The sequence below is a fragment of the Somniosus microcephalus genome, chromosome 16 (assembly GCF_052327205.1).
Source record: "Somniosus microcephalus isolate GS21.2 chromosome 16, FLI_Smic_1.0, whole genome shotgun sequence".
NCBI classification, from domain to species: Eukaryota; Metazoa; Chordata; class Chondrichthyes; order Squaliformes; family Somniosidae; genus Somniosus; species Somniosus microcephalus.
The window spans coordinates 75855710-75879792 of record NC_141002.1 but is presented as its reverse complement, the minus strand read 5'-3'; the positions used below and the strand labels follow the sequence as shown (position 1 = coordinate 75879792).

At 45.5% G+C, this 24083-nt stretch overlaps 1 protein-coding gene across 1 annotated transcript in view; it reads left to right on the top strand.

Moving 5' to 3' along the window:
- The window catches only part of LOC147106299 (ankyrin repeat domain-containing protein 61-like), a 103869-nt gene extending 83426 nt beyond the window's left edge, over positions 1-20443 (top strand). The window contains exons 14-15 of the mRNA XM_086009290.1: positions 3040-3156; positions 18626-20443. Of these exons, the coding sequence (XP_085865416.1) occupies positions 3040-3156; positions 18626-18771 (263 nt within the window). The 3' untranslated portion in view covers positions 18772-20443. The remainder of the gene's footprint in view (positions 1-3039; positions 3157-18625) is intronic.
- Positions 20444-24083: the final 3640 nt, after the last annotated feature.

Here is a 24083-nt window from a genome sequence, read left to right as displayed (position 1 = left end):
GAGAGCAGGATGTGGAACCGACACAGTCATCAATGAACAGGAAAAAGAAGGCCGAGAGGGAACTTAAGTAGGACTGGAACAAAGAATGTTCCACGTATCCCACGAAAAGGCAGGCATGGAAAAAAAAGGTTCTTTCACCGGCTATTAAATAAATGAATATATTAAAATTGCATGGAATCTAGTGACGAGGAAGCTGACCACCATTGCATGTCCTCCCTTTACCCATGTGCTTCTTTGGATTTACGTTAGTTAGAGCTTGGTGAAATCCTCAGCCATGATCTAATTGAATGGTGGAACAGGCTCGAGGGGCTGAATGGCCTACTCCTGTTCCTATGTTGTCAACAATGCCATTGCAGCAAATTCCTGGCCATGATGTCTTTTTTCTGCAAGAATATTAAGCAGATTTTCCCTTTTAAATAAATCTGTATGTGAATCAGTTAGTTGTTATGGGAACACCTGCGAGTGTTGCTGCAATGATAGTTTCAACAAATATGTAACATGTCTAAAAATGTTACCTGACTTGATCTCACTTTTGTGATGAAAGGTCCAGATGCAGGGGTTAAAGGATCATGCTCACTCATGTCACTAGGTGAGATACACTATCTGATTGAATCATTGCTACCTCCACCATCTACTGACGCCTGTCTAAGGGACTGCCCATTCTCTCAAAGCTAATGACTTTTTTCTTTTTATTTCTTTGTATTTTCCATTTGCTATTTTACCTTAAAATATTTAAGCTACTTCTCAACTCATTAATGTATCTAGGGCACCCTACACCATGCTGCTATCATAATGGGAGGGGGACTTTGGAAACCATGAGGACTTACTCCTGGCAAACTACTCCTATAATATAGATTTGAGAGATCCAGAAACTGGAAACAGGAACTTAGAAATACTGGTGATCTAATTAGTTTTATCCATATCAGTCCTTGCAGATAGCCTTGAGAGTAACCATCCTTATATTGGTCCATGAGTGCACAAACTGAATAAAGTACAGTTTTCCCTGGTGATATCTACCTTTTGCAGAGCAACTTGATCCAATTTTCTCTGCTCCTCACCTGAGGGCACTGACATTTTCTTGGAGTATGATTCCACAGACTGGTAGGTTCCTGGTTCTCAGTCAATTGGACACTGTTCAGGTTAGCTTGCACAGTAAGGGTTGTGAGGTTTTTTGACTGTGAGCAATATCATAGCTGATGTTGACGTCCACACGCACAGGCCCCAATATTTGATATTTACTTGGGGCTCTGAAGAGAGCGGGGGATTGATTTCTGGATGAGAATTCCGGGAGTATGGATTTCCCAGACATCCTGCTGAATTTAAATGCAGGATGTCTTTTACGTTTTCTCAACAGGTTTCCCACCCGACAGCCAGCCTGCTGAAATTTGGGTTTCAGAATTTAAAAACTTTTACCTCCAATCTGCCCCACTGGTCCTTGAGGGTTAAAATTCCCCCCATAGTTTTCAATAGAGCTAACTAGATAGTGATCGGAATTGAGAATACTGGTTCATTTACAAAAATAGATTATCCCTTCCCTAGTCCAGGGACATTGCTGCCTGGCTAAGATCAATCAACTCAGCACAGAACCACAGATTAAACTTATGGGGGGAGAAATTCAGTATCGTCCCATTTGGGGCGCAATTATCGGCCGGGCACAAAGATTAGCACCTGGCGCTAATTATCGTCTCCGACTGCAAACTTGAATTTTATCGCCCCGGAGGTGATTGGAGAGCTAAATCAGGTGCTACACACCAGTCTTAAGGCGCAAAGGCCGAGGAGCGAGGCGCTACCTCAGAGCGCTGGCGAAGCTCATGTGATGTCAATCAGCAATGGAACAGAGACACACTGGCGCCGGCCAGTTCTTAAAGGGGAGGGTTGATCTTGCTCTCCATCCACATCCTGCTCATTGCAGCCTTGAATCTTGGCCTGGAGAGACCTGTACATCAAATCTGCTGGAAAGAACAATGGAGAGGCCATGGGAAAGAGCTCAGAGTACAGCCCCCACAGTCTCTTCTAAATCGATACAAGGGCAAATCAAAATGAACCTGCAAAGTGCTGCTCAGTGCCCAAATCTTCTTCACACAGTGTTGAATCTCTCCAGGAGTCTCTCTCTCTCTCTCAGAATGTGTGGTGCAAAAATGTCACCAACAATAAAAGGCAGGAAGCGGTCGCCTTTAAATAGTGCTCCCCCAGTCCCTTCCTGACTGCAAAATGCTCCCCTCAACCTGTCGTTGCTAGCGGCAGGTGGTAAGGCAGGGGGCGCCACTCAATATCCGGTCCAGGGCACTACCGGGGCGTTGCACACTCGACTGACGTCACGATCTGCCGGTGCAGGAGATCGTGGCGGTAGTGTTTAGCACCGCCGCAAAATGTCTAGTTAATTTTGCAAGCGGCACAAACATCGCCGCGCCCGGGCGCTAGTTGCTTTACGCCACATTAGCGCCCTCTTAAGGTGCTAACGGGAGGCGCAAACCAACTGAATTTTTCCCCCATGACCTTCCTGGCCTAAAAGGTCCAACAACACAAATATGGTTCATTTACCTATGGAGCTGTCAGAACTTGTTTTTAGTGGTTTGTTTTATTTGTTAATGTTAAAATGAATGCATCCCAACAGAACATCCCAGACATCAGTTTGCAATAAATGCCAACAAACAAATTTTAATATGGTTTAGCTCAATCTAACCTCAAAACCTTGAAATCAGAGGTAAAATTGATAGTGCAGGAGAAAATTTCCCAAGTTATTAATCAGGCTGGGGATTGGATTTATAAATTATCAACATAGAAATCAATTTTTTGTTAAATAGACTCTGGGTTTTTTGTTTAAAATGCAGTTATGGTCTGTCCATAAAATCAGTAAAATTTGATTTTTTTCCTGTACGATGGTACACCTACTGGAATTGTGTGAGGTAATGGTTGCATCTGCTGCTACAACATACACAGAGAAGCCATCATTTGCAAAGGCTGGGCAGAGCGTATTTTAGAGAGTCAAGTCAAAGATGTGATACTTCCAGCTTGCATAGATGTTTTATTTTTCTCTAGGGGCAAATATAAAGCAGAAGAACAATCAAGGTGTTAGTGCATTTGATTTAATTCAAGATTATCGTGAATGGATTGAGAGTGGATTCTTTACAGAGGAGATAATTGCTTTATTAAAGGGTAAGTAGCATTTACGACAGTATATCATCAACTTTTTATTTACATTTCCCTGAAGAGTTTCTTCAGTTTCATTTGCATTTACTTCTGTGATATTTTGTGGGGAAATAATTCTTTACAGTATTGCATTATACTCCTTCATTAATACATATTTCTCAAGGGAAAGTAAAGCAGAGTATATTAATTACAATGTTCTGGAACGTTCTTTGTTTAATTTTTTTCTGATTTACTATTTATATAAAACAAGAGAACTGGGTGATATAGCGGGTTAGAATACTGTTATTTCACCTGGCATCAAATTTAGCACAGTCTGCTTGGTGTATAATGTCCTGCTCTTTGAAATTCAGATTAAAATGGATTGTTGCAGCACAATAAAGAGAATTTTATTTCTCCAGGGTGTACAGTAGCATAATGGTTATGTTACTGGACTAGTAATCCAGAGGCCTGGAGACAGGAGTTCAAATCCCACCACGGTAGCTGGGAATTTAAATTCAGTTAATTAATTAAATCTGGAATATAAAGCTAGTGACCATGAAACTACCGATTGTCATAAAAACCCATCTGGTTCACTAATGTCCTTTAGAGAAGGAAATCTGCTGTCCTTACCCGGCCTATATGTGACTCCAGACCCTCTGAAATGGCCTAGCAAGCCATTCAGTTGTGTCAAACCGCTACGAAAAATGGTCAAAAGAATAAAACTGGACGGACCACCCAGCATCGACCGGACATGACAAAGGCACACCCAACCCAGTCAAACTTGCAAAGTCCTCCTCACTAATATTGGGCGAGCCAACTGGGAGTACCACAGACTAGTCATACTCACAGAATCATACCTTTCAGCCAACGTCCCAGACCGAGACTCTTCCATCACCAACCCTGGGTATGTCCTGTCCCACCAGCTGGACAGACACACCAGAGGTGGTGGCATAGTGGTATACAGTGGCCCTGGGAGTCCTACATTAACTCCAAGCAAGGAAACCTTCTGCTGCTTACCTCCCTCAACTGATGCACTCCTCCATGAAGAAATGCTGAGGGTATCAAGAGCACCAAATGTACTCTGGGTGGGGGACTTCAATGTCCATCACCAAGAATGGCTCTGAAGCACCAATACTGAATGAGCTGGCCGAGTCCTAAAGGACATCGCTGCCACACTGGGTCTGCGGCAGGTGGTGACAGTCCATGACAGTATCAGTAGGAGTGACCAGCGCACAGTCCTTGCGGAGGCAAAGTCCTGCCGTCACACTGAGGACACTCTCCATCATGTTGTGTGGCGCTACCACCGTGCTAAATGGGATAGTTTCAGAACAGATTTAACAGCCCAACCTGGGCATCCATGAGGTGCTGTGGGCCATCAGCAGCAGCAGAATTGTATTCCACCACAATCTGTAACCTCAGGGCCCAGCATATTCTTCACTCTATCATTACCATCAAACCAGGGGACCAACCCTAGTTCAATGAGGAGTGTAGAAGAGCATGCCAGGAGTAGCACCAGGTGTGCCAAAAAATGAGGTGCCAACCTGGTGAAGCTACAACACATGCATGCTAAAAAGTGGAAGCAGCATGCTATAGACAGAGCTAAGTGATCCCACAATCAACGGATCAGATCAAAACTCTGCAGTCCTGCCACATCCAGTCGTGAATGATGATGGACAACTAAACATCTAACGGAAGGAGGAGAATCCAGGAACCATCCCCATCCTCAATGATGGCAGAGCCCAGCATGTGAGTGCAAAAAACAAGGCTGATGCATTTGCAACCATTTTCAGCCAGAAGTGCCAAGTGGTTGATCCATATCAGCCTCCTCCTGAGGTCCCCACCATCACAGAAACCAGTCTTCAGCCAATTCAATTCACTTCACGTGATATCAAGAAATGGCTGAACGCACTGAATATAGCAAAGGCTATGGGCACTGGACAACATCCCAGCTGTAGTGCTGAAGACTTGTGCTCCAGAACTAGCCGTGCATTTAGCCAAGCTGTTCCAGTACAGCTACAACACTGGCATCTACCCGACAAAGTGGAAAATTACCCAGGTATGAACTGTCCACAAAAAGCAGGAAAAATCCAATCCGGCCAATTACCGCCCCATCAGTCTACTCAGTCATCAGCAAAGTGATGGAAGGTGTCATCGACACTGCTATCAGGCAGCACTTGCTCACTGATGCTCAGTTTGGTATCTGCCAGGACCACTCAGCTCCAGACCTCATTACAGCCTTGGTCCAAACATGCACAATAGAGCTGAATTCCAGAGGTGAGGTGACATCAGGGCAGCATTTGACTGAGTGTTGCATCAAAGAGCCCAAGTCAAATTAAAGTCAATAGGAATCAGGGGGAAAACTCTCCACTGGCTGGAGTCCTACCTAGCACAAAGAAAGATGGTTGTGGTTGTTGGAGGCCAGTCATCTCAGCCCCAGAAAAGCACTGCAGGAGTTCCTCAGCACAGTGTCCTAGGGCCAACCATCTTCAGCTGCTTCATCAATGGCCTTCATCATAAGTTCAGAAACAGGGATGTTCGCTGATGATTGCACAGTGTTCAGCTCCATTTGCAACTCCTCAGATAATGAAGCAGTCAGTGCCTGCATGCAACAAGACCTGGACAACATTCCAGCTTGAGCTGATGTGTGGCACAAATGTTTCTTGCCACTTAAGTGTCAGGCAATGACCATCTTCAACAAAAGAAAGTCTAACCACCACCCCTTGACATTCAACGGCATTACCATCATCAAGTCACTATTGACCAGAAATTAAACTGAGCCAACCACATAAATATTGTTGCCACAATAGCAGGTCAGAGGCTGGGTATTCTATGGCGAGTGACTCACCTCCTGACTCCCCAAAGCCTTTCCACCATCTACAAGGCACAGGTCAGGAGTGTGATGGAATACTCTCCACTTGCCTGGATGAGAGCAGCTCCAACAATGCTCAAGATGCTTGACACCATCCAGGACAATGCTTGATTGGCACCACATCCACCACCTTAAACATTCACTCCCTTCACCACCAGCGCACCATGTCTACAATGTGTACCATCTACAAGATGCACTGCAGCAACTCCCCAAGACTTCTTTGACAGCATCTCCCAAACCCACGACCTCTACCACCTAGAAGGACAAGGATAGCAGGCGCATGGGAACACCACCACCTCCAAGTTCCCCTCCAAGTCACACACCATCCCGACTTGGAAATATATCGCCATTTCTTCATCATCGCTGGGTCAAAATCCTGGAACTCCCTACCTAACAGCACTATGGGAGTACCTTCACCTCACGGACTACAGCGGTTCAAGAAGGCGGCTCACCAACACATTCTCAAGGGCAGTTAGGGATGGGCAATAAATGCTGTCCTTGCCAGCGTCAGCCACATCCTGAGAATGAATTATATTTTTTAAGTATTGTGGCTACTGCTGTACCCAACTCAGGAATGTTTAATGCTAAGACTGAGTATTAAAAATGGAATAAATTCCATTCCTGAGCACTGATGCCTGCTATCCAAATATATTATGAAAATTCAGAGAAAAATCTAAATGGAACAAACGAGTTAATGCTATTGTAATTTACAATATAGCTATTTGTACTCTCAGCTGATTGAGTAAACATGTCAGGCTCGATTTTGCCAGGCCCGAGGAGGCGGGATTGGAGCCATGTGAAGTGTTAAAATCACAAAAAATGGCGTGCGGGCCCGAATCCCGCCTCCGAGCAATTTTCTCAGAATTGGGGTTTCAGACCCCATTTCCATCCCGCCTCCTCCAAGAGGCGGGATAGGCCCTTAAGGCCCTTAACAACCACTTAATTGCCTCTATAATCCAATTTTGAGAGGCCTTTCTGATTTTTAGACATTTCCCCCATCCTACATGCCTCCCCTGGAACACGCCAGGTAATCCTGGCGGCCTCACAAGTGGATTGCTTAGTAACAGCTGCAGCTCCACCATTAAAAAGGAGTTTTCACCAATCATCATTTGCAGGTGGCAGAACTTTGTTGTCTGAGGTCTGGGGGAACTTTTAGCAGGCCTACTCATTGTTGTGGAAGTTTGGAGCCTGACACCCATCTCCAGTGTGACCTCTTGGGAAACCCCTCTCCCCACCAGATGCCTTGACCGATCTCGAGGAGGCCTTCAGTACGCACCAGCCAGGGTCTCCAGAATCGTTGCAGTCTGCTACGCCCTGCACAATACAGCGCAGCAGCGAGGATTAGCGCTGCATGAGGAGCAAGGCACTGAGCGCACAGCCTCTTCAGAGGAGGAGGAGCAGGAGGAGCATCAGCTGGAAGACAAGGAGGAATATTTGCTGGAGGAACCTGCGGTGCAGATGGCACCAACACTCGAGCACATTGCTGCCCAGGAGGCCAGGGATGGCCTCATCATGGCCAGATTTACTTAACTTTACACTGTTCACCCATATGGCTGCCACACGCTTCGCCAGGTTGGCAACACCCCACAGCCACACCATAAAGCATCCTTACAATAACCATGGTGTGGAGATGCCGGAGTTGGACTGGGGTGGACAAATGTAAGAAGTCGCACAGCACCAGGTTATAGTCCAACAGTTTTATTTGAAATCACAAGCTTTCGGAGCGCTGCTCCTTCGTCAGGTGAAGTGGAGAGATGCATAAAGACACAGCTTATATAGTCAGAGAATAATGGCAGATGATTACAGGTAATCTTTCTAACTGCCATTTATCACACCTTGGCAGAGAGATAATCACAGCAATCAAAGGTGTGAATGGTGTCCAAACAGGTCACAGATGTAATGTTTTCCTGACTAACCTGTTTGGACACCATTCACACCTTTGATTGCTGTGATTATCTCTCTGCCGAGGTGTGATAAATGGCAGTTAGAAGATTACCTGTAATCATCTGGCATTATTCTCCGACTATATAAGCTGTGTCTTTATGCATCTCTCCACTTCACCTGACGAAGGAGCAGCGCTCCGAAAGCTTGTGATTTCAAATAAAACTGTTGGACTATAACCTGGTGTTGTGTGACAACTTACTACAATGACCAATCCATTCCTTTCACAGTCACCACCATTGCTGGAGGTAGAGTTATGTCTGACCTTCACTCCAACTAACGAAACCACTCCCAATGGTGCACACAAATTTGTCCAAGTGCGGAAAATTTTGAAAAGAAAGAAATTTATGGTTCACATTAAATTAACTGAAACATTAAAATTGAATAAAACACCCAAGTGGCTACCTTTGTGAATCTGTTTGTGTGGCATTTTCCTCTTACACGTGCTTCTACGTGGTGCCATCCCTGTGGCTTCAGCAGAAGTAGAGGCAGCCTCCTCACTTCCTTGCTGCGACTGCTTAGACACTTCTGGCGGTCGTCCTCTGGGTTTTGGAGCCTGTGATGGCCCCGCCAAAGTCTGCTCCTCCTGCGACTGTGCAGGGGCAGACTTGGCCATCGCTGTCTGCGGGGACATCTGAGGCTCTGACTGAGGGGGTGGCAACGAGGTAGAAGTGTGAGCGCTTTGAGAGGAGACCCACTTCCATGTGCCCTCTCACCAACATCCTTCTCATGGGCCACTCGCACTTCCCTGTTAGCAAGGAGCTGGAGAGTAACTTGCTGCACATCAGTGTCCATAGATAGCCATCTATCCTCCATAGATAGCCATCTGTCCTCCATAGATTGCCATCTGTTCTGCATAGAGACCATGCGCTCCTCTGAGTGGCGCATTAGCTGCTCTATGTAGGTGGTCATCCTATCCATGGTGGAGCCTACAGTCGCCATCGCCTGTGACACATTGATGCTTATGTTGGAGATGGACTCCTCCATTCTCTGAACACTGGCAGTCATCGCGTTTACAAAACCTGTCAGAGCCGCCTGCACTTGTTCCTGCAGATCCAGGATTGCCCTCTTTCTGGATTGCCCCCGAGGCTCAGCATCTGCATGCAGCTGAACAGAGCTGGGAGAGTCCCGCGCCCTCTGACGAGGAGTCTCCACTGCTGTCCCTGTCTCCACCATTTGCTCTTGCTTGGTTGTGATTTGTGAGACATCAGGTGACAACACTACTCTGTCTCGCGAGGGAGCCACCGAGGTGTGCGTTTCTGCACTGGTGCTGGGTGCGCTTCTGTCTGGTGATGGTGCGCCCTCAGAGGCTGGAGGCTCCTCTGATGAGTCATCTTCCTCTTGCTCCTGGACAGTGGTGGGGGTTCTTGATGGACCTGTGGGAGAGTAAAGAGATGAGTTAGATATGTCATATGTAGATTGGGTACAGATACCATTATGCACATAATGACCATTCAATGGCTGTTGACGTCAGTCCCCATATGAGTGACTGACGTATGCCATGTAGCTGTGTGATATGTAATTCTGTCACCAGGGCTGCGATTTTGCTAACCTTAGCAGGTCCGTGGCGGAGACCTCGGTGATGGGTCCCACCCCTGCTGCTGGCTCCAGCCCGCTGCTGAAATTAATTTCCCTTGATTGGGCTTCTTAAGCCCACCCAGCGCGTTTCCCAGCCAATTAGAGGTGATGCCATTTGATGATGCATCATCAGCCGGTTTCCTTAAAGGGACCATGCGCTAATTGATTTTGACATTTGTGCTGTCAGTGTTCTACAGCTTTAAGGTGCTGCAATCACTGACAATCACTGCACAGAGGTGCAGGGCTGCACCCAGACTCTCCCATGACTCCCTCCATATGCTTATAGAGGGAGTCACAACACGCAGGGAGGTTCTCTTCCCTTTCCATGGGCGGAAGAGACCTCCCCAGGAGACCAAAACAGCCTGGTTGCACATTGCAGAGGAGGACACAAGCAGGGATGTGGTCAGGAGGACATGGGTGCAGTGCCGCAAACATTTCAAAAATTTCAGTAGATCACGAAATGTTAGTACAAAGCCACACTCGACCTCATCCTGCTGTGCCACTCATCAAATCCCCATCACTCTGCCTTCCCTACCCTAATCCTGCACATCCTTACACCAACTTACCTTTGTAGGGGGTGGCGTGTGGTGGTGTTTGGCACGTACGCCCAGTCAGTTATGCCTCTGACTCTTTTGTGAGTGGTTCGAATCGCTCCCACGCCCCTGGGTTCTAGACACCGGACTTAGGTACAAGGCGGCGGTACAGAGAAGACTCGAGTAGACAGGTGGTTGGATGTAAACAAAAACCAAGATTTTACTGAAGAGGAAAAACTGATACAACCTTATGAAAAATTACTAGTGTACACTTCTACAGGCGAAAATACAAAAGAAGAATAACTATATACTTATACAGGGAATGGGGAACACACGGCACATCGAGGGAAAACAACTATCTTAACAATCCCCTTATCTTTAGCCCACCCCCTATACCTAACTAGGTTAAGCTATGAGGGGTCAGAACTTCATGCTCACCAATCAAAAGGGTTTGTTGGACTCAAAACAGCGGTTGGGTTCGGGGTTCGCTCTTGGTGCTCTCTGGAGCCTGCCGTCGTCACGTGGCCTCCGAGTGCTGCAAGGGCGCTGTCCAGGTTCGAGTACCCCAAAGTTAAAGTTTCTGTTTGGGTACTTTACCTTGCAGGGATGATTCTTCGTCGCCAGCCGACAGTTTGAGTTGGTGTGCAGATATTCGAAGGTCGGCTGAGGCTGAAGGCCCGATAATTCGAAGCCTCCCCTCAGGTTGTCTCCTCAGTTGTTCTTCTTCAGCCGGTCTTCCTCAGGTGGCCTTCCCTCCGGTGGTCTTCCCTCCTCCCCTCGTCGCGTCCCGCCTCGCCTGGCCTGAATTGTCCGTGTCCGCCTGACCCGGTGCCGGGGCAATTCCAGATGGAGTGGGGAAAGGCACGGGCAAAGACCAGGGGGTAAGCGCGGGACGGGGAAAGAGCGGCAGCCACGAGGGCGAGGGGCTGAAGAGCAGAGAGAGAGCAGCAGCACCAGGACAGCACAGCACACCGATTGCTACCCAGGGGCCTTCAATTATACCCTTCTCGAAAACCCTTATCTGTGTGCCAAATCAGGTTAGTGCTTTGTCTTAATTTTGGCGGGCTATTTTAAATAATGGTAGCAATCCATACTAACTGTTTTTAGATGGCCAGTAATCGCATCTACCGGCCCGATAATTGACTTGTATTGTCATGAAAGTTCCTTGATGGGCCTGTCCAGCCTCGATGGCTCTGTTAATCTGTTTCCGATAATATATGTGGACTGCTTGATGGCCTTAACTATAGGCCTAAACTGAATTTAGATTTGTCTCCAGTTCGGTCTAATGCATAATTCAGAGTCCTGTCTGGTTCCAAAATACAAAGTCTCTCTTCACAGAAACCTGTAGCTTGGGTTTCGATCCACAAGCTGTCTGCGTTGCAGAGTCCATTTTAAAATCCCACAGGCTTTCTGCCACGAGGCACGGACGCCATCTTGGGTACCCCTTTTTGATTTAAAATGTCCACGCGGGGTCCCGTTTATTAATAACAGCCTTCGGGGAAATGTAGAAATTTTGCAAATCTTACACCTTAGACCTCCACCCATCCCTCTCACTCTATCTATATTATCACATCCCCATCTCACTAGCCACCCCTCACACACACCCTCATCCTAGTGCAATCATACCAACTAACAACACAAGGGTAGGCACTTGGGTATTTTATGCAATAGCCATGTAAAGTTTCTGTTAATGTGGTGTCAAACATTGAAACCTTTATTTTCAACACTGCATTCTTGGACAGATTTGTGTGCAGCTTTGGAAGTGGCTTAGTGAGTTGCAGTGAATGGCAAGACATAATGGTACCCCCTGCAATGGTGGTGAGTGTGAAAGGAATTGCCTGGGCAGCAATGTGGTTGGATGCTGATGCCCTCTGTCTTGTGCAACATCAGTTGATTGTGGAGAAGATTGGTGTTGTTATTGGTGCTGCAGGTGTGCCTGGTGCAACTGGTGTTGGGGCTGATCGTGGTCGGATTCTGAGGACCATGGTGAGAGAGTATAAAGAGCACCCTTGCTGGTGGAATAGCTGGCAGGTGAAGTAGAGATGACAGAAGCGATCTGTCAATGGTGAGAGAGGTAATGAGGTCAGATTAGATGGAGACTTGTGTAAACACTTGCAGCATGGTGAATCTGTTGTGGAAATGCAGTGAGGAAGAGCTTGTGGCTGAGGGAAGATAATTCTGTAAGGTGGGAGCTTTTACTTGACATTTGAAGCTGTCAACTCATCAGCTGATTCAATGGCAATTGAACTCCCGCCTCAGCTTCACAGACATAGTCTAGCAACAGTGTGAAAGCCATGGGCGAGCTGTCAAATTCAAAATGTCAGTTTAAAACCATTAAGTGGCTGTAAACAAGCCACTAATAATTTAAATTGCCCCCTCGCCGCTGCGTGTCGGGTTTGCTCAGTGTTGACAGACCCGACATTTGGTAAAGGCATGTGGCGGCAGGTTCACAACGGGGTCCCGACTCGCTGGGGAAAAAAAACACTTTCCCACCCGACCCGCCACCGATTGTGCCCGCTGACCCCCCTAGAAAATCTCGGACCAGGTTGATGAGATGTCGCTCTCTCTCCGTCTCCTACCTCCAGCTGCTCGGCGACCCCCACCAGCTCTAAGGCAGCCTCCTCTGCTGTGGTCAGGGTGGCCATTGATGCCGTTCCACCGCCAGTTCCCTGCCTCTCCCTCTTATTGTGGGCTCTCTTTTCCTGCAAGGAGAGAAAGAAATGAAGATTGAGTTGGAGTGATGGAGTGAATGTAAGGAATGGATGGGTTACATCTGTAGAAGGTGACTATGATGGAGTGGGGTGGCAATTCCAAGTGGCGTCCTTGTGTGTTATTGGTATGATTGCATTAGGATGAGGGTGAGTGTGAGGGGTGGCTAGTAAGATGGGGTTGTGATAATGTAGATAGAGAGGGATGGGTGGAGGTCCAAGGTAAGTTGGTGTGAGTAAGGATGTGCAGGAGTAGGGTTGGGAAGGCAGAGTGATGGGGATGTGATGAGAGGCACAGCAGGATGAAGTTGAGTGTGGCTTTGTACTCACATTTCCTGATACAGTATAACAAGATTGTTAAAGCGTTTGCGGCACTGCACCCAAGTCCTCCTGATGACATCCCTGCTATTCACCTCCTCTGCTATTTGGAGCCAGGTACCTTTGCTCTGCTGGGGTGGTCTCTTCCTCCCATCAGCAGGGAAGAGGACCTCCCTGCGTGCTCTGACACCCTCCACAAACATTTGGAGGGAGTTATCAGAGAACCTGGGTGCAGCCCTCTGCCTCTGTGCAGTCATCTCTGGTGTGCAGCAGTGGAATTGTGAAGTGTACTGACTGCACACTCCTAAATGAACCTTCAAACGCAATGTGGCTATGGCTCCTTTAAATATCCTGGCTGAAAACGCATCAAGGATGACGTCACCAGACCCGCACCATTTAATTGGGCTGGGTAATGCGCAGGGCAGGCTTAATAGGCCCCATTAACGTAAAGTCGTTCTGTGGAGTGGGATGGAGCCAGCGACGAGTTCGTGACCCACCCTGGTGGCCGCCTGCACCGGACCCCCCAGTTAGGGAAAAGTCCGGCCAAATCTGCACACACTTCCTGTCTCTGCCACTTGCCATCCCATTGTCACATTTTTGTCATACTTTTTGTGTCAACTTTTTCCCATTATAATTTCCTATGTCCATATTTAATATGGGTTTTGCCTATGTAAACTTATCATAATGCAATGCACTGGGTGGCTTGTACACAGCTTATTAATGTTTTCAGAACCTCACATTCTGAAATACTTCAGAGGCTCTGTTGGCCATCTTGTCTTCTGTTCAGCTAAGTTTTTCTTTCAAATTTTACCTTTTTGGATGAAGTATTTTTTTAACCAGCAAAATGTTATTTTTTTCCCCTTTTTTAGGCTCTTGGCACATTTCAACCTCCTGGCCTCTAAAATCTAAAATAAAATTGGGTTACTGCCTGCTCATGCTGCCCTCTTCTTCACCCATTGCTGGCTATGTAGGTTTTGTACCTCTAAAATGACTGTAATTATAAATTTTCTTTTACTTTTAATATAAATATTTGCAACTAAAATGGCACTTGACTACCTCTGGTACCTCACGCACTACCTGACATTTGCCACTTACTGTACACGGGGCTTGCAGTGTGGGTCCCCTTGGCTGATGTTTTACCTCCTGCTCCGCTAGCTGCGCTTTATGTGGCCACTTGCCCATTGTCAGCACTACTTGTCTCTGCGCCAACTGGTCGAACCGTTCTTGGCCGTCGATGATGTCCATGCCAGCCATCAGCTTCTGATTTCTTCTCGGCCTGCCAGTCCCAGCCCCAGACGTCTCTTTCTGCCCCTGCCCTGGCTTCATATATTGCCAATTTTAAAAATAAGTCTAACGCTCATTTCATCACTAGCTGTATCAGATCCTGACTCCCAGTCTGGTTGTTGACTTGTAGTTCTCACTGGCAAACACTTAAGTCATCTGGTGCACCTCCCACTGACTATGTCAGGGACTCAGCTTACACAACACTTTCTGCCCACTCATCATTTCTCTGGCCTATATTGGTTGCCCCCTTCCCCCAATTGTATAGAATTAAAATATCTTTTATCACCTATATAGTATATAATTTTGGAACATTAAATTCCCCATCTTCCCTCCCTTTGGATCCTTGCCTGCTGACTCACGCCTCACACCCCCGCAAGCCATGGCTTCCATGGATATCTGGCACCCTGCTGGCTATGTCTACCCTGACTCCCAAGTGTGGCTGCCCTGGTCCATATTTGTCCCTCCTCCCCTTCCTACTCCCACCTCCCTTCGCGCAACTCAGCCCTCTTCCTTCCCTCTCCTCCCTGCCCCTTTCTTTTTTGTACCTCTTCCTCTTCCTCTTCCCCTTCACCCCCTCCTCTCCACGCCTCTCCTTCCCTTTTTCCCTCCCCTATCTCTCTTCCACCTTTCTCTACCCCTCTTGCTCTTCGCTCCACCTCCCTTATCTTTCCCTTCTCTCTTATTTCCCCCTCCCGTCTCTCTTCCCCTTTCCCATTCACCTGTCTCTCTTTTCCCTTCCCCTGTCTTTCTCCCCCTTTCTCTTCCCTATTCATCTTTCTCCTCCTGCTGCCCCTTCCTCCTCCTCCTCCCTTATTTCCTTCCTATTTCTCCTCCTCTTACTTATCCTTCCCTCTCCTGCAGTGTCTCTACTGGCAGGAAGGTATACTTATAGTGTGACATATTTACATAGCCAGCTTCCATTATAAATGTGGACATAAGAACTTATAATGAAAATATAAAATAAGGGCAGCATGTATGACTTGAAAATGGGGACTGAATTATACCTGCACTCCCTGGTGTACTTGTCCTCACCAGAAGATTACAGTTGGTCTTGACTTCACATCTGCAATGCCACAAGAGATCAACTAGTACTGATAATGATTCTTAGGGCTGGATTTTGCCAGCCGAGACGAGTTGGGGGTGGGACTGCTGCCTTCCGGGTTCTAGTGCCGCTCCCAGTGACATCTGACGAACCCACGCTATTTTCCTTTGATTGGCCTTGTTAAGCCTGCTCTTACTGGCCAATTAAGGGAAAGCCGGTGACAGATGACGTCAGCGTCTGAGGCTTCATCTGTCGAAAATCTTTTGACAGATGAATTGTCAGCATTTGACAGCTTTGAGAAGCTGTCAAAACACTGACAATCTCTGTTCAAAGGTGAGCCCTTGCACAAAGGTTCATCAAGACCACTCTCCTCAGCAGAAAGCAGATGGCTGCAGTATCTGAGAATGCAGCAGCCATTCTGTCATCACTGCCGTTGAGATGAGGCACCTCCGGTTGAAGCCTGCAGAAAGAAGAAAAGGTAAGGAAACTTTTTCCAACACTACACTTTACTCTTTACACTCACCTCTCATACTTAACTGTCCACACTTGCACCCATCACTCACCTCCATCTGTCATTTCGACCCCGCTCACCCCCGCAGACCCACTGCTCGTCTCACTGACCCTGGCGAGGTTCGCAGTCGTCGGGAAGCCCACAATTGCAGACGTAAAATGGGGAAAAGCCTCAAAACTGCCTGTTAACAGGCAGTAGTTAATTGGCTCTAATCCCCTTCCCGCCTCGAGGAGACGGGTCCCTGTACGACTTGGGGACCCACCTTCCGGGAAGATAGCATGGAGGCGGGTTGGGAGCGGGGTCAGTACCCACTCCCAGTTTCTGCCATTTTCCCGGCAGTCCTGCCTCCAAACCCGCCTCCTCACTTGTCAGAGATTATAAACATGGGACAAAGCCATAAACATGAATCTTTTTATACAAATAGAGCCAAGTGCCAACAACCAGTGTTTTGTTGCTTGATGTAAAGCTGTTTAAGACCACAACAGCTGAATGTGACATCACAATGGATTCCCTTTCCGGCTACTTTGCCACAACCAGTAAGAATAATGCACATATCAGCAGAGGTATGCCCAATGATAAATAGGCTGAGAGAAGGCACTTGCGGTCTTAGCCACTATCCATCACTGTTACAGGTTAGGACACTCATCTGCATGGCAGAAAGGTCCAAAGCATTACAGATAGCTGATATATCGGCAGGCTGGAACCCAGAGATGACTGGTTGGCACTGCTAGACTTCCAGCTGCACGGTGGCATAGTGGTTAGCACTGTTGCCTCACAGCGCCAGGGACCCGGGTTCGAATCCGGCCTCGGGCGACTGTCTGTGTGGAGTTTGCACATTCTCCCTGTGTTTGCGTGGGTTTCCTCCGGGTGCTCCGGTTTCCTCCCACAGTCCAAAGATGTGCAGGTTAGGTTGATTGGCTATGATAAATTGACCCTTAGTGTTAGGGGGATTAAATACATGGGGTTACGGGGATAGGGTGGGATATGTGTTGGTGTAGGGGTTACGGGGATAGGGTGGGATATGTGTCGGTGCAGGCTCGATGGGCCAAAATGGCCTCTATCTGCACTGTGGGGTTTCTGTGTGATTTCTGTGTGATACAGAATCACTTTGCTCAGGTGCGTTTACTGATCAAAGGAACTGAAATGACTTGACAAAGTATGATTGTACCAATGCAATGAGAAGGTTGCATGGTTGGTGGATGGAACAACTTTAAAGCCAAATTATACTTACCAATTGCTTGTGGACTCAAACCTTCATCCACCCAAAGGTGCTTAATTCATTTTTAATTATCAATATTGAATCATAATACTTCAATACTTTCACATCTGTTTCATCAGTGGCCAATAGCCAAATCAATTTAAAGTTTTATTCTGCAAATGACCTTTGCCTAAAAGGATAACACACTGGGACATCATTTGCTGTCAAAATAACGGTGAGGTTAATGATGCTTACCATTATTTATGTGCAAATGGTACAGCAACTTCAGGTGAAGGGCAGATGCACAGTTAAACTAAAATATCCAAAAGTTGCTGTCTGAGTTTGTCCACTCCGCTGTTAGCTACACGAAAACGGCATCTCACTGTCTAGCCCACCATTGAAATGTATTGAATGGCGTGAAGTTGCTGTATTTGCACAGTAGATACGAACTAAACTCGCCACAGAAAGTTAACCCTTGTCCATTCCAGTCTAAGTACCCTTTTAATGACATGATAAGTGTTAATTACTGACAAACAACCTCTCTGGCAATGAAAATTAACTGTGTTTCATTCCTTCAGGTTTTAATTGTTGGAGATTTTAAAAATGTAAAATGTAATTTATTTTTTAACTTTTCCTTTCTGTTGCTTTTTCCACTCTCTCTTAACCCAATCTTTCTTTGTCTCTCTTTATTTCTCTTTCTGTACCTGATTTGGCATTGAATTCACCCACTGTAATTTACACTTCCTTTTCAGTCCTTGCGTTATTTTCACAATCCTTCAATCTGATTGCTTGCCCTATTCACTCAGATCCATGATGCCCGGTTTCCCTCGCTGTCCTGTTATCAGCATGCAGTTTCAGCAACTTGCCATGCAAAAAGTTTAAAAACCTAAATGTACAAGGGTGTCCAACTAACAGCAGACACCGTTAGATGAACTCTTACAGCAAATTATGGCCCATTTTGTAATTTTTTTACAGCCATTTTTGGCAAGGTTTTGGATTCGCTCTTGGTTTGCCAGCTTGAATTTTCTGCCTATCTGAATTCATTTTGCTGAATGTTTTCCGATTCACCTCTCCCCCCACAAAAAAAAGTATTAATGTAGTAATGTACTTTTTATTTTGGCAGAATGTCAAGATTTCAAAGGGCAGCTTTCATGCACTTTGGCTAATAGTTGTACTGATCTGTGGCATTTGTAGTGTTTGTGTTTATTTGTAAGTAACCTCTGATCAATGTGATATAAGTCAAAATAAGTTGCCTTTTAATTGTCCATTGCAATGGAGTAAATGCTCCATTTAGATCATTAAGAACTTCTGCAAAACATGTGACTTCTCATTTTGAACACCATGTAATATCTAGCACTACCAACTATGAGTTTATTGTGTAAGCTTCATGTTTCTTAGAATAAAATACAAGCACTGTTCACATGACAATCTCCTGCTCTCAAGATGCTCAATTAATTTAACATTTGCTTCTGATGCAGTCAAAACCGCACAGTCTGTGTCTCTTTGTCTTCCAGCTTATGAACTCAAGCAGTCTTGCAGCCTTGTTCGAAATATTAACAGGAAACTGAAGATAGAGGAAGCAAGTCAGCAACTACCTATCGCCAATACCCAGCTGAAACAGGCTACTTTAAGTCAGCCTTGCTTTTGGGACCAGTCCTAATCAAAGATATCTCCTTAAAAAAAATGTTATTTAGAGCATAAGAAACTTCTGCTAGTGACAGAAGCAAATGATAACAGATATTCATGGATATTAAGGAAAATGTTTGCAATGCTATTCAATCCGTAAGTTGAGAAATTTCTGTTTTTTCACACAATTTTGTCAATCTTACTAACTATGTTCAAACAATAAGTTTGGCTTATACTTAAAAGTTATTATTTTAGTGAAATTAGGATAATGAAATTATTCAACTCTTTCATACAATTAAACTATTACAAAATCACAAGTCCTGGCAACAAAGTTCTCATTGGAGTTTCATTTTATTGAGATTTGATTTTTTTTTTGGTCCTAGCTTTACACCATAAGAAACTGCTAAAATAATTCATGGCCTGTAAATTGCAGTCGGAGGCTTGCCACCCACGTACGCCTCAGAACCGAAAGAAAACTACGTATTTACCTTGTGTCTCCAGAGCTTCAGACTGTTCCGGTCCTATGTCTGTGTAATGGCCCACAGATCCCAGGAGCGTATGTGGTTCGCAAGCGTCCCTGGGATCACGCGGGGCGGGCCAGGCCAACCAATGACAAAAGGGGATTCCCATTAAGCTTATAGGGATTCCATTTACGTATGGAACCCCCATAAGCATATTAGAAATCCCCAAATAAATAAAATTTCACACCACTTAAATAAAAATAAATGATCACAGGTTCAATATTAATTAAAATATCCTTTAAACATTTATAATAAAAATTTAATTAAAAGAAAAAAGTAAACATTTTTAAACAGTGCAAAATTTACCTAAACTAATTTTAAATGTAAGTGAATGTTAAAATAATTTTTTTTAATGATTTAAACATTTATTTTAACCCTTACGCTAGTAAAAGGTCTTATGCCTGCCTTTACCAGGCATAAGGGTTTCTTGGGTATTCGCTGGGCAGTAGTTGGGCAAATAGCCCACCTCTGCGGCAGAGAAAGTGAATTTACAGCGGATGCAGTGGATCTGTCCAAGTGAAACTTGACTGATCGCAAGTTCCGGGTTTTCGCACATATGCATCACATGCGGAAACCCCAAATTTGCGGGGCCATTCATAACACTTACGATGGCGTATGCTGTGTGTACACCATCATAGGCCCTGTCAATTCTGGGCCCATGTGTCACTTTTTTAATTTTAATTTTTTGGCTGTGTTGGCCATCAAGTTACTTTTAGAAAGTGTTGAACTATTTGCATGCTATATTTATAAAGTATTACCATTTTGCCCTTTCCTTGCCTGTCAGCAGATTGAGTAGGTTAGGTGGAGTTCATGATAAAGCAGATTCTAGATGGTTTGCGGAAGACATGGCCTCAATGGTTCAATGGTCCTTTTCCTGTTCTTTCACAGAGAGGCTTCCCAAAGCTCATGGCTAGTAATGTATTGTGTATATAGTACGACGTTTAAAATAAAATTCTGATAAAGATATTTGCTGATTAGATAACTGGAATCAGATTTAGGACTATACTCAACTCCAGACACTAGTATAGAATTCCAAGATACCAAGCATATTTCTATTTGCTGTGATTGTAGTAAATTTCTTATCCAGCTCCCAGTTATCTTCTCTTGATCAGCAGACTAAATGTAGTTAATATGCCAACGTTTTCCTACAAATACAGCTTAATTAAAAAAATTATTCTTTTGTGTCTAAAAGTGCTTCTGTTTTTATTTAGAATGGATATCTAAAAAGATTTGAAAATTGGCTATTTTTATCTGTGGTTTATAGAAATCGTGATTTGAGAGAACCCTGCAATGCCAGAAGCAGCTGTGTTTTTTTCCTTTTCCTCTGAACTCCACGCTCTTGTAAGATCCTCAAACACTGATGTCATTTGCCATCAATCAAAATCTAAAAATAGAGTAATAGTGAATTGTGTAGCAGCAAAGGATCTGCAGTATAATTTCAATACTCAAATCACAAGAGTGAATAAAAGTGGGGCTTAGCTGTCACATCTGTAAAGTTAAAGCACATGGGATTGGGGGCAAGGTACTGACTTGGATAAAGAACTGGTTGGCAGACAGGAAGCAAAGAGTTGGAATAAACGGGTCTTTTTCCGAGTGGCAGGCAGTGACTAGTGGGGTACCGCAGGAATCGGTGCTAGGACCCCAGCTATTCACAATATATATATATTAGTGATCTAGACGAGGGAACTAGATGTAATATCTCCAAGTTTGCAGATGACACAAAGCTGGGTGAGCATGTGTGCTGTGAGGAGGATGCCGAGAAACTCCAGTATGATTTGGACAGGTTGGGTGATTGGGCAGATGCTTGGCAGATGCAGTATAATGTGGATAAATGCAAGGTTATCCACTTTGGTGGCAAAAACAGGAAGGCAGATTATTATCTGAACGGCAATAGATTGGGAGAAGGGGAAGTGCAACGAGACCTGGGTGTCCTTGTGCACCAGTCGCTGAAGGTAAGCATGCAGGTGCAGCAGGCGGTTAAGAAGGCAAATGGTATGTTGGCCTTCATAGCGAGAGGATTTGAGTACAGGAGCAAGGATGTCTTGCTGCAGTTGTACAGGGCCTTGGCGAGACCACACCTTGAGTATTGTGTGCAGTTTTGGTCACCTTATCTGAGGAAGGATGTTCTTGCCATGGAGGGAGTGCAGCGAAGATTCACCAGACTGATACCGGGGATGGCAGGAATGACGTGTGAAGAGAGATTGGGTCGATTGGGCTTATATTTGCTGAAGATTAGAAGAATGAGAGGGGATCGCATTGAAACTTATAAAATTCTAACAGGACTAGACAGACTAGATGCAGGAAGGATGTTCCCGATGGCGGGGGAGTCCAGAATCAGGGGTCACAGTCTAAAGATAAGGGGTAAGGCATTTATGACAGAGATGAGGAGGAATTTCTTCACCCAGAGAGTGGTGAACCTGTGGAATTCTCTACCACAGAAGGCAGTTGAGGCCAATTCATTAAATATATTCAAGAAGGAGTTAGGTATATTTCTTAAGGCTAAAGGGATCAAGGGATATGGAGAGAAGGCAGGGACAGGGTACTGAATTTGGACGATCAGCCATGATCTCATTAAATGGCGGAGCAGGCTCGAGGGGCCGAATGGCCTACTCCTGCTCCTATCTTCTATATTTCTATGTTTCTATATCTACAACGGGATGGTGCCAAGGTCTCAACTTCAAATTTTGATGGCATCCTGAACTACTACTTTCTGTAATAACCTAGACTATGGATACATTAGAGGGACTGATTATATTATATAGTGTGATCTGGGTGGAGGAAAAGAATATTTTTCAGTTCAAAAGGACAGACAGGTATTTAAAAAAATTAGGAGATGATTCAGAAGTTGAAAAATATACAATTAAGTGTGCCTCTGATCACTCTTTGCGTCATCGTAAATGCATTCAAAAAGATTTTCTTTGTTCAGTATTAAATATTACATATAGTAATGAGAGGATCTTTTATCCCACGGTGAGTGGATAGCACAGTGGATTACAGGACTATCTTCATCTCTAGAATATGGATTCCACTGTAGAAGACTGGTGCACAGAAAGTCACTGCTTTTTGATTGTTGTAATGGTAACTGAAATGTGTTTGTGCAGTCTTACCACAGTTCCCCGTGGATATTGATCCCTGGAGAAATAAGTTTGGGAATCTCAACATTATTCCTATTCGATTTACATTTCTGGGGCAAAACACCTTAGTTTGCAAGTAGCAGACTCACTCCAAGTCCAAATGAAGAGTTGGAGAGGGAATAGAAAATATGATATTGGTGACTTAAGGGGTTCCCATTTCAAGGTCAGAATAGTGCTCGAGGTGTTTGGCGTCTTCCCGGATGCTTCTCCTCCGCTTTGTGCGGTCTTGGGCCAGGGATTCCCAGGTGTCGGTGGGGATGTTACACTTTTTCAAGGAGGCTTTGAGGGTGTCCTTGAAGCGTTTCCTCTGCCCACCTGGGGCTCCGAGTAGAGCGCTCGTTTTGGGAGTCTCATATCGGGCATGCGGACAATGTGACCCGTCCATCAGGGCTGATGCTGGGGATGTTGGCCTGAGCAAGAACACTGCCGTTGGTGCGCCTATCCTGCCAATGGATTGACAGGATCTTGCAGAGGCAGCGTTGGTGGTACCTCTCCAGCGCTTTGAGGTGCCTGCTGTACATGGTCCATGTCTCTGAGGCATACAGCAGGGCAGGTATCATTGCTGCCCTGTAGACCATGAGCTTAGTGCCGGGTTTGAGGTCCTGGTCTTCAAACACTCTCTTCCTCAGGCGAGCACCTCGAGTCTCTTCACCAGGAGCAAGCGGAAGCCAAGCGCAGGCAGCGCAAGGAGTGCACGTCAACCCAAGCACCCCACCCACCCGCCCCTTCAACCACCATCTGCCCCACCTGTGACAGAGAATGTAGGTCCCGCATTGGACTAATCAGTCACCTGCGAACTCATTTTTAATGTGGGAGCAAGTCATCCTCGATTCCGAGGGACTGCCTAAGAAGAAGAGAATAGTGCATTTTGTTGGAACAAAAGCTTTACTTGCATCTGACCCATGCACATGGGGAAGATCATGCAAGTAGCTCAGGATAATTATGCAACTGACCTGAATTTGAAAAATAGCAGGCAGTCAGCACACTGCACTTCTGACTCGTCTTATGCTAGCACCTAACCATTTCTGGCTACACTTAGCAAAGACTGGAAAATCTAACCCAGGAAAAGTTGAGTCTACTATCACTCCCAGGTTTCTTTCAACCTTTTTCCTAGCTAGTTAAACACCATTCATTAAATAAATTTTACATTTTTCTTGCAATGTGCAACATCTTGCAATTAAAGGCCAGAATTTTCTGTCAAAGTAATGATGAGTTTAATGGTGCTTGCCTTTATTAATGCATCAATCATCCAGCAACTTGTGGCAAGGAAGAGATATCCTGTTATTTATGAATCGCCACAAGTTGCTGGACAATTTGCGCCATTTCGCCATTAGCTTCGCACAAGCAGCATCTCGCTCTTAGCTTTCCCGTTATTTTTAAGAACTTGCTGGATTTGCACGTTAATTGCCCATTAAACTCGCCACAGAAAGTTGGGGGAGAAATTCGGTATCGCCCCGTTTGGGGCATTAAATTTTGAAATCTTGAAAAATTAGTGCCAGGTGCTAATGAATCTGAGGTTCCCCTAAATTTGCTGTCAGCACTCCAGGAGAGAGCTGGAATGCTAAATCAAGCGCTAATGACCTCAGTAGGGTGCTGCAGGGGTGCTACCAGCAGATCGATAATGAATTTCAGGTGCAATGCAATCGGGAATGATCCTTCACACTGGCTCTTTCCAGCTCTTAAAGGGGAGG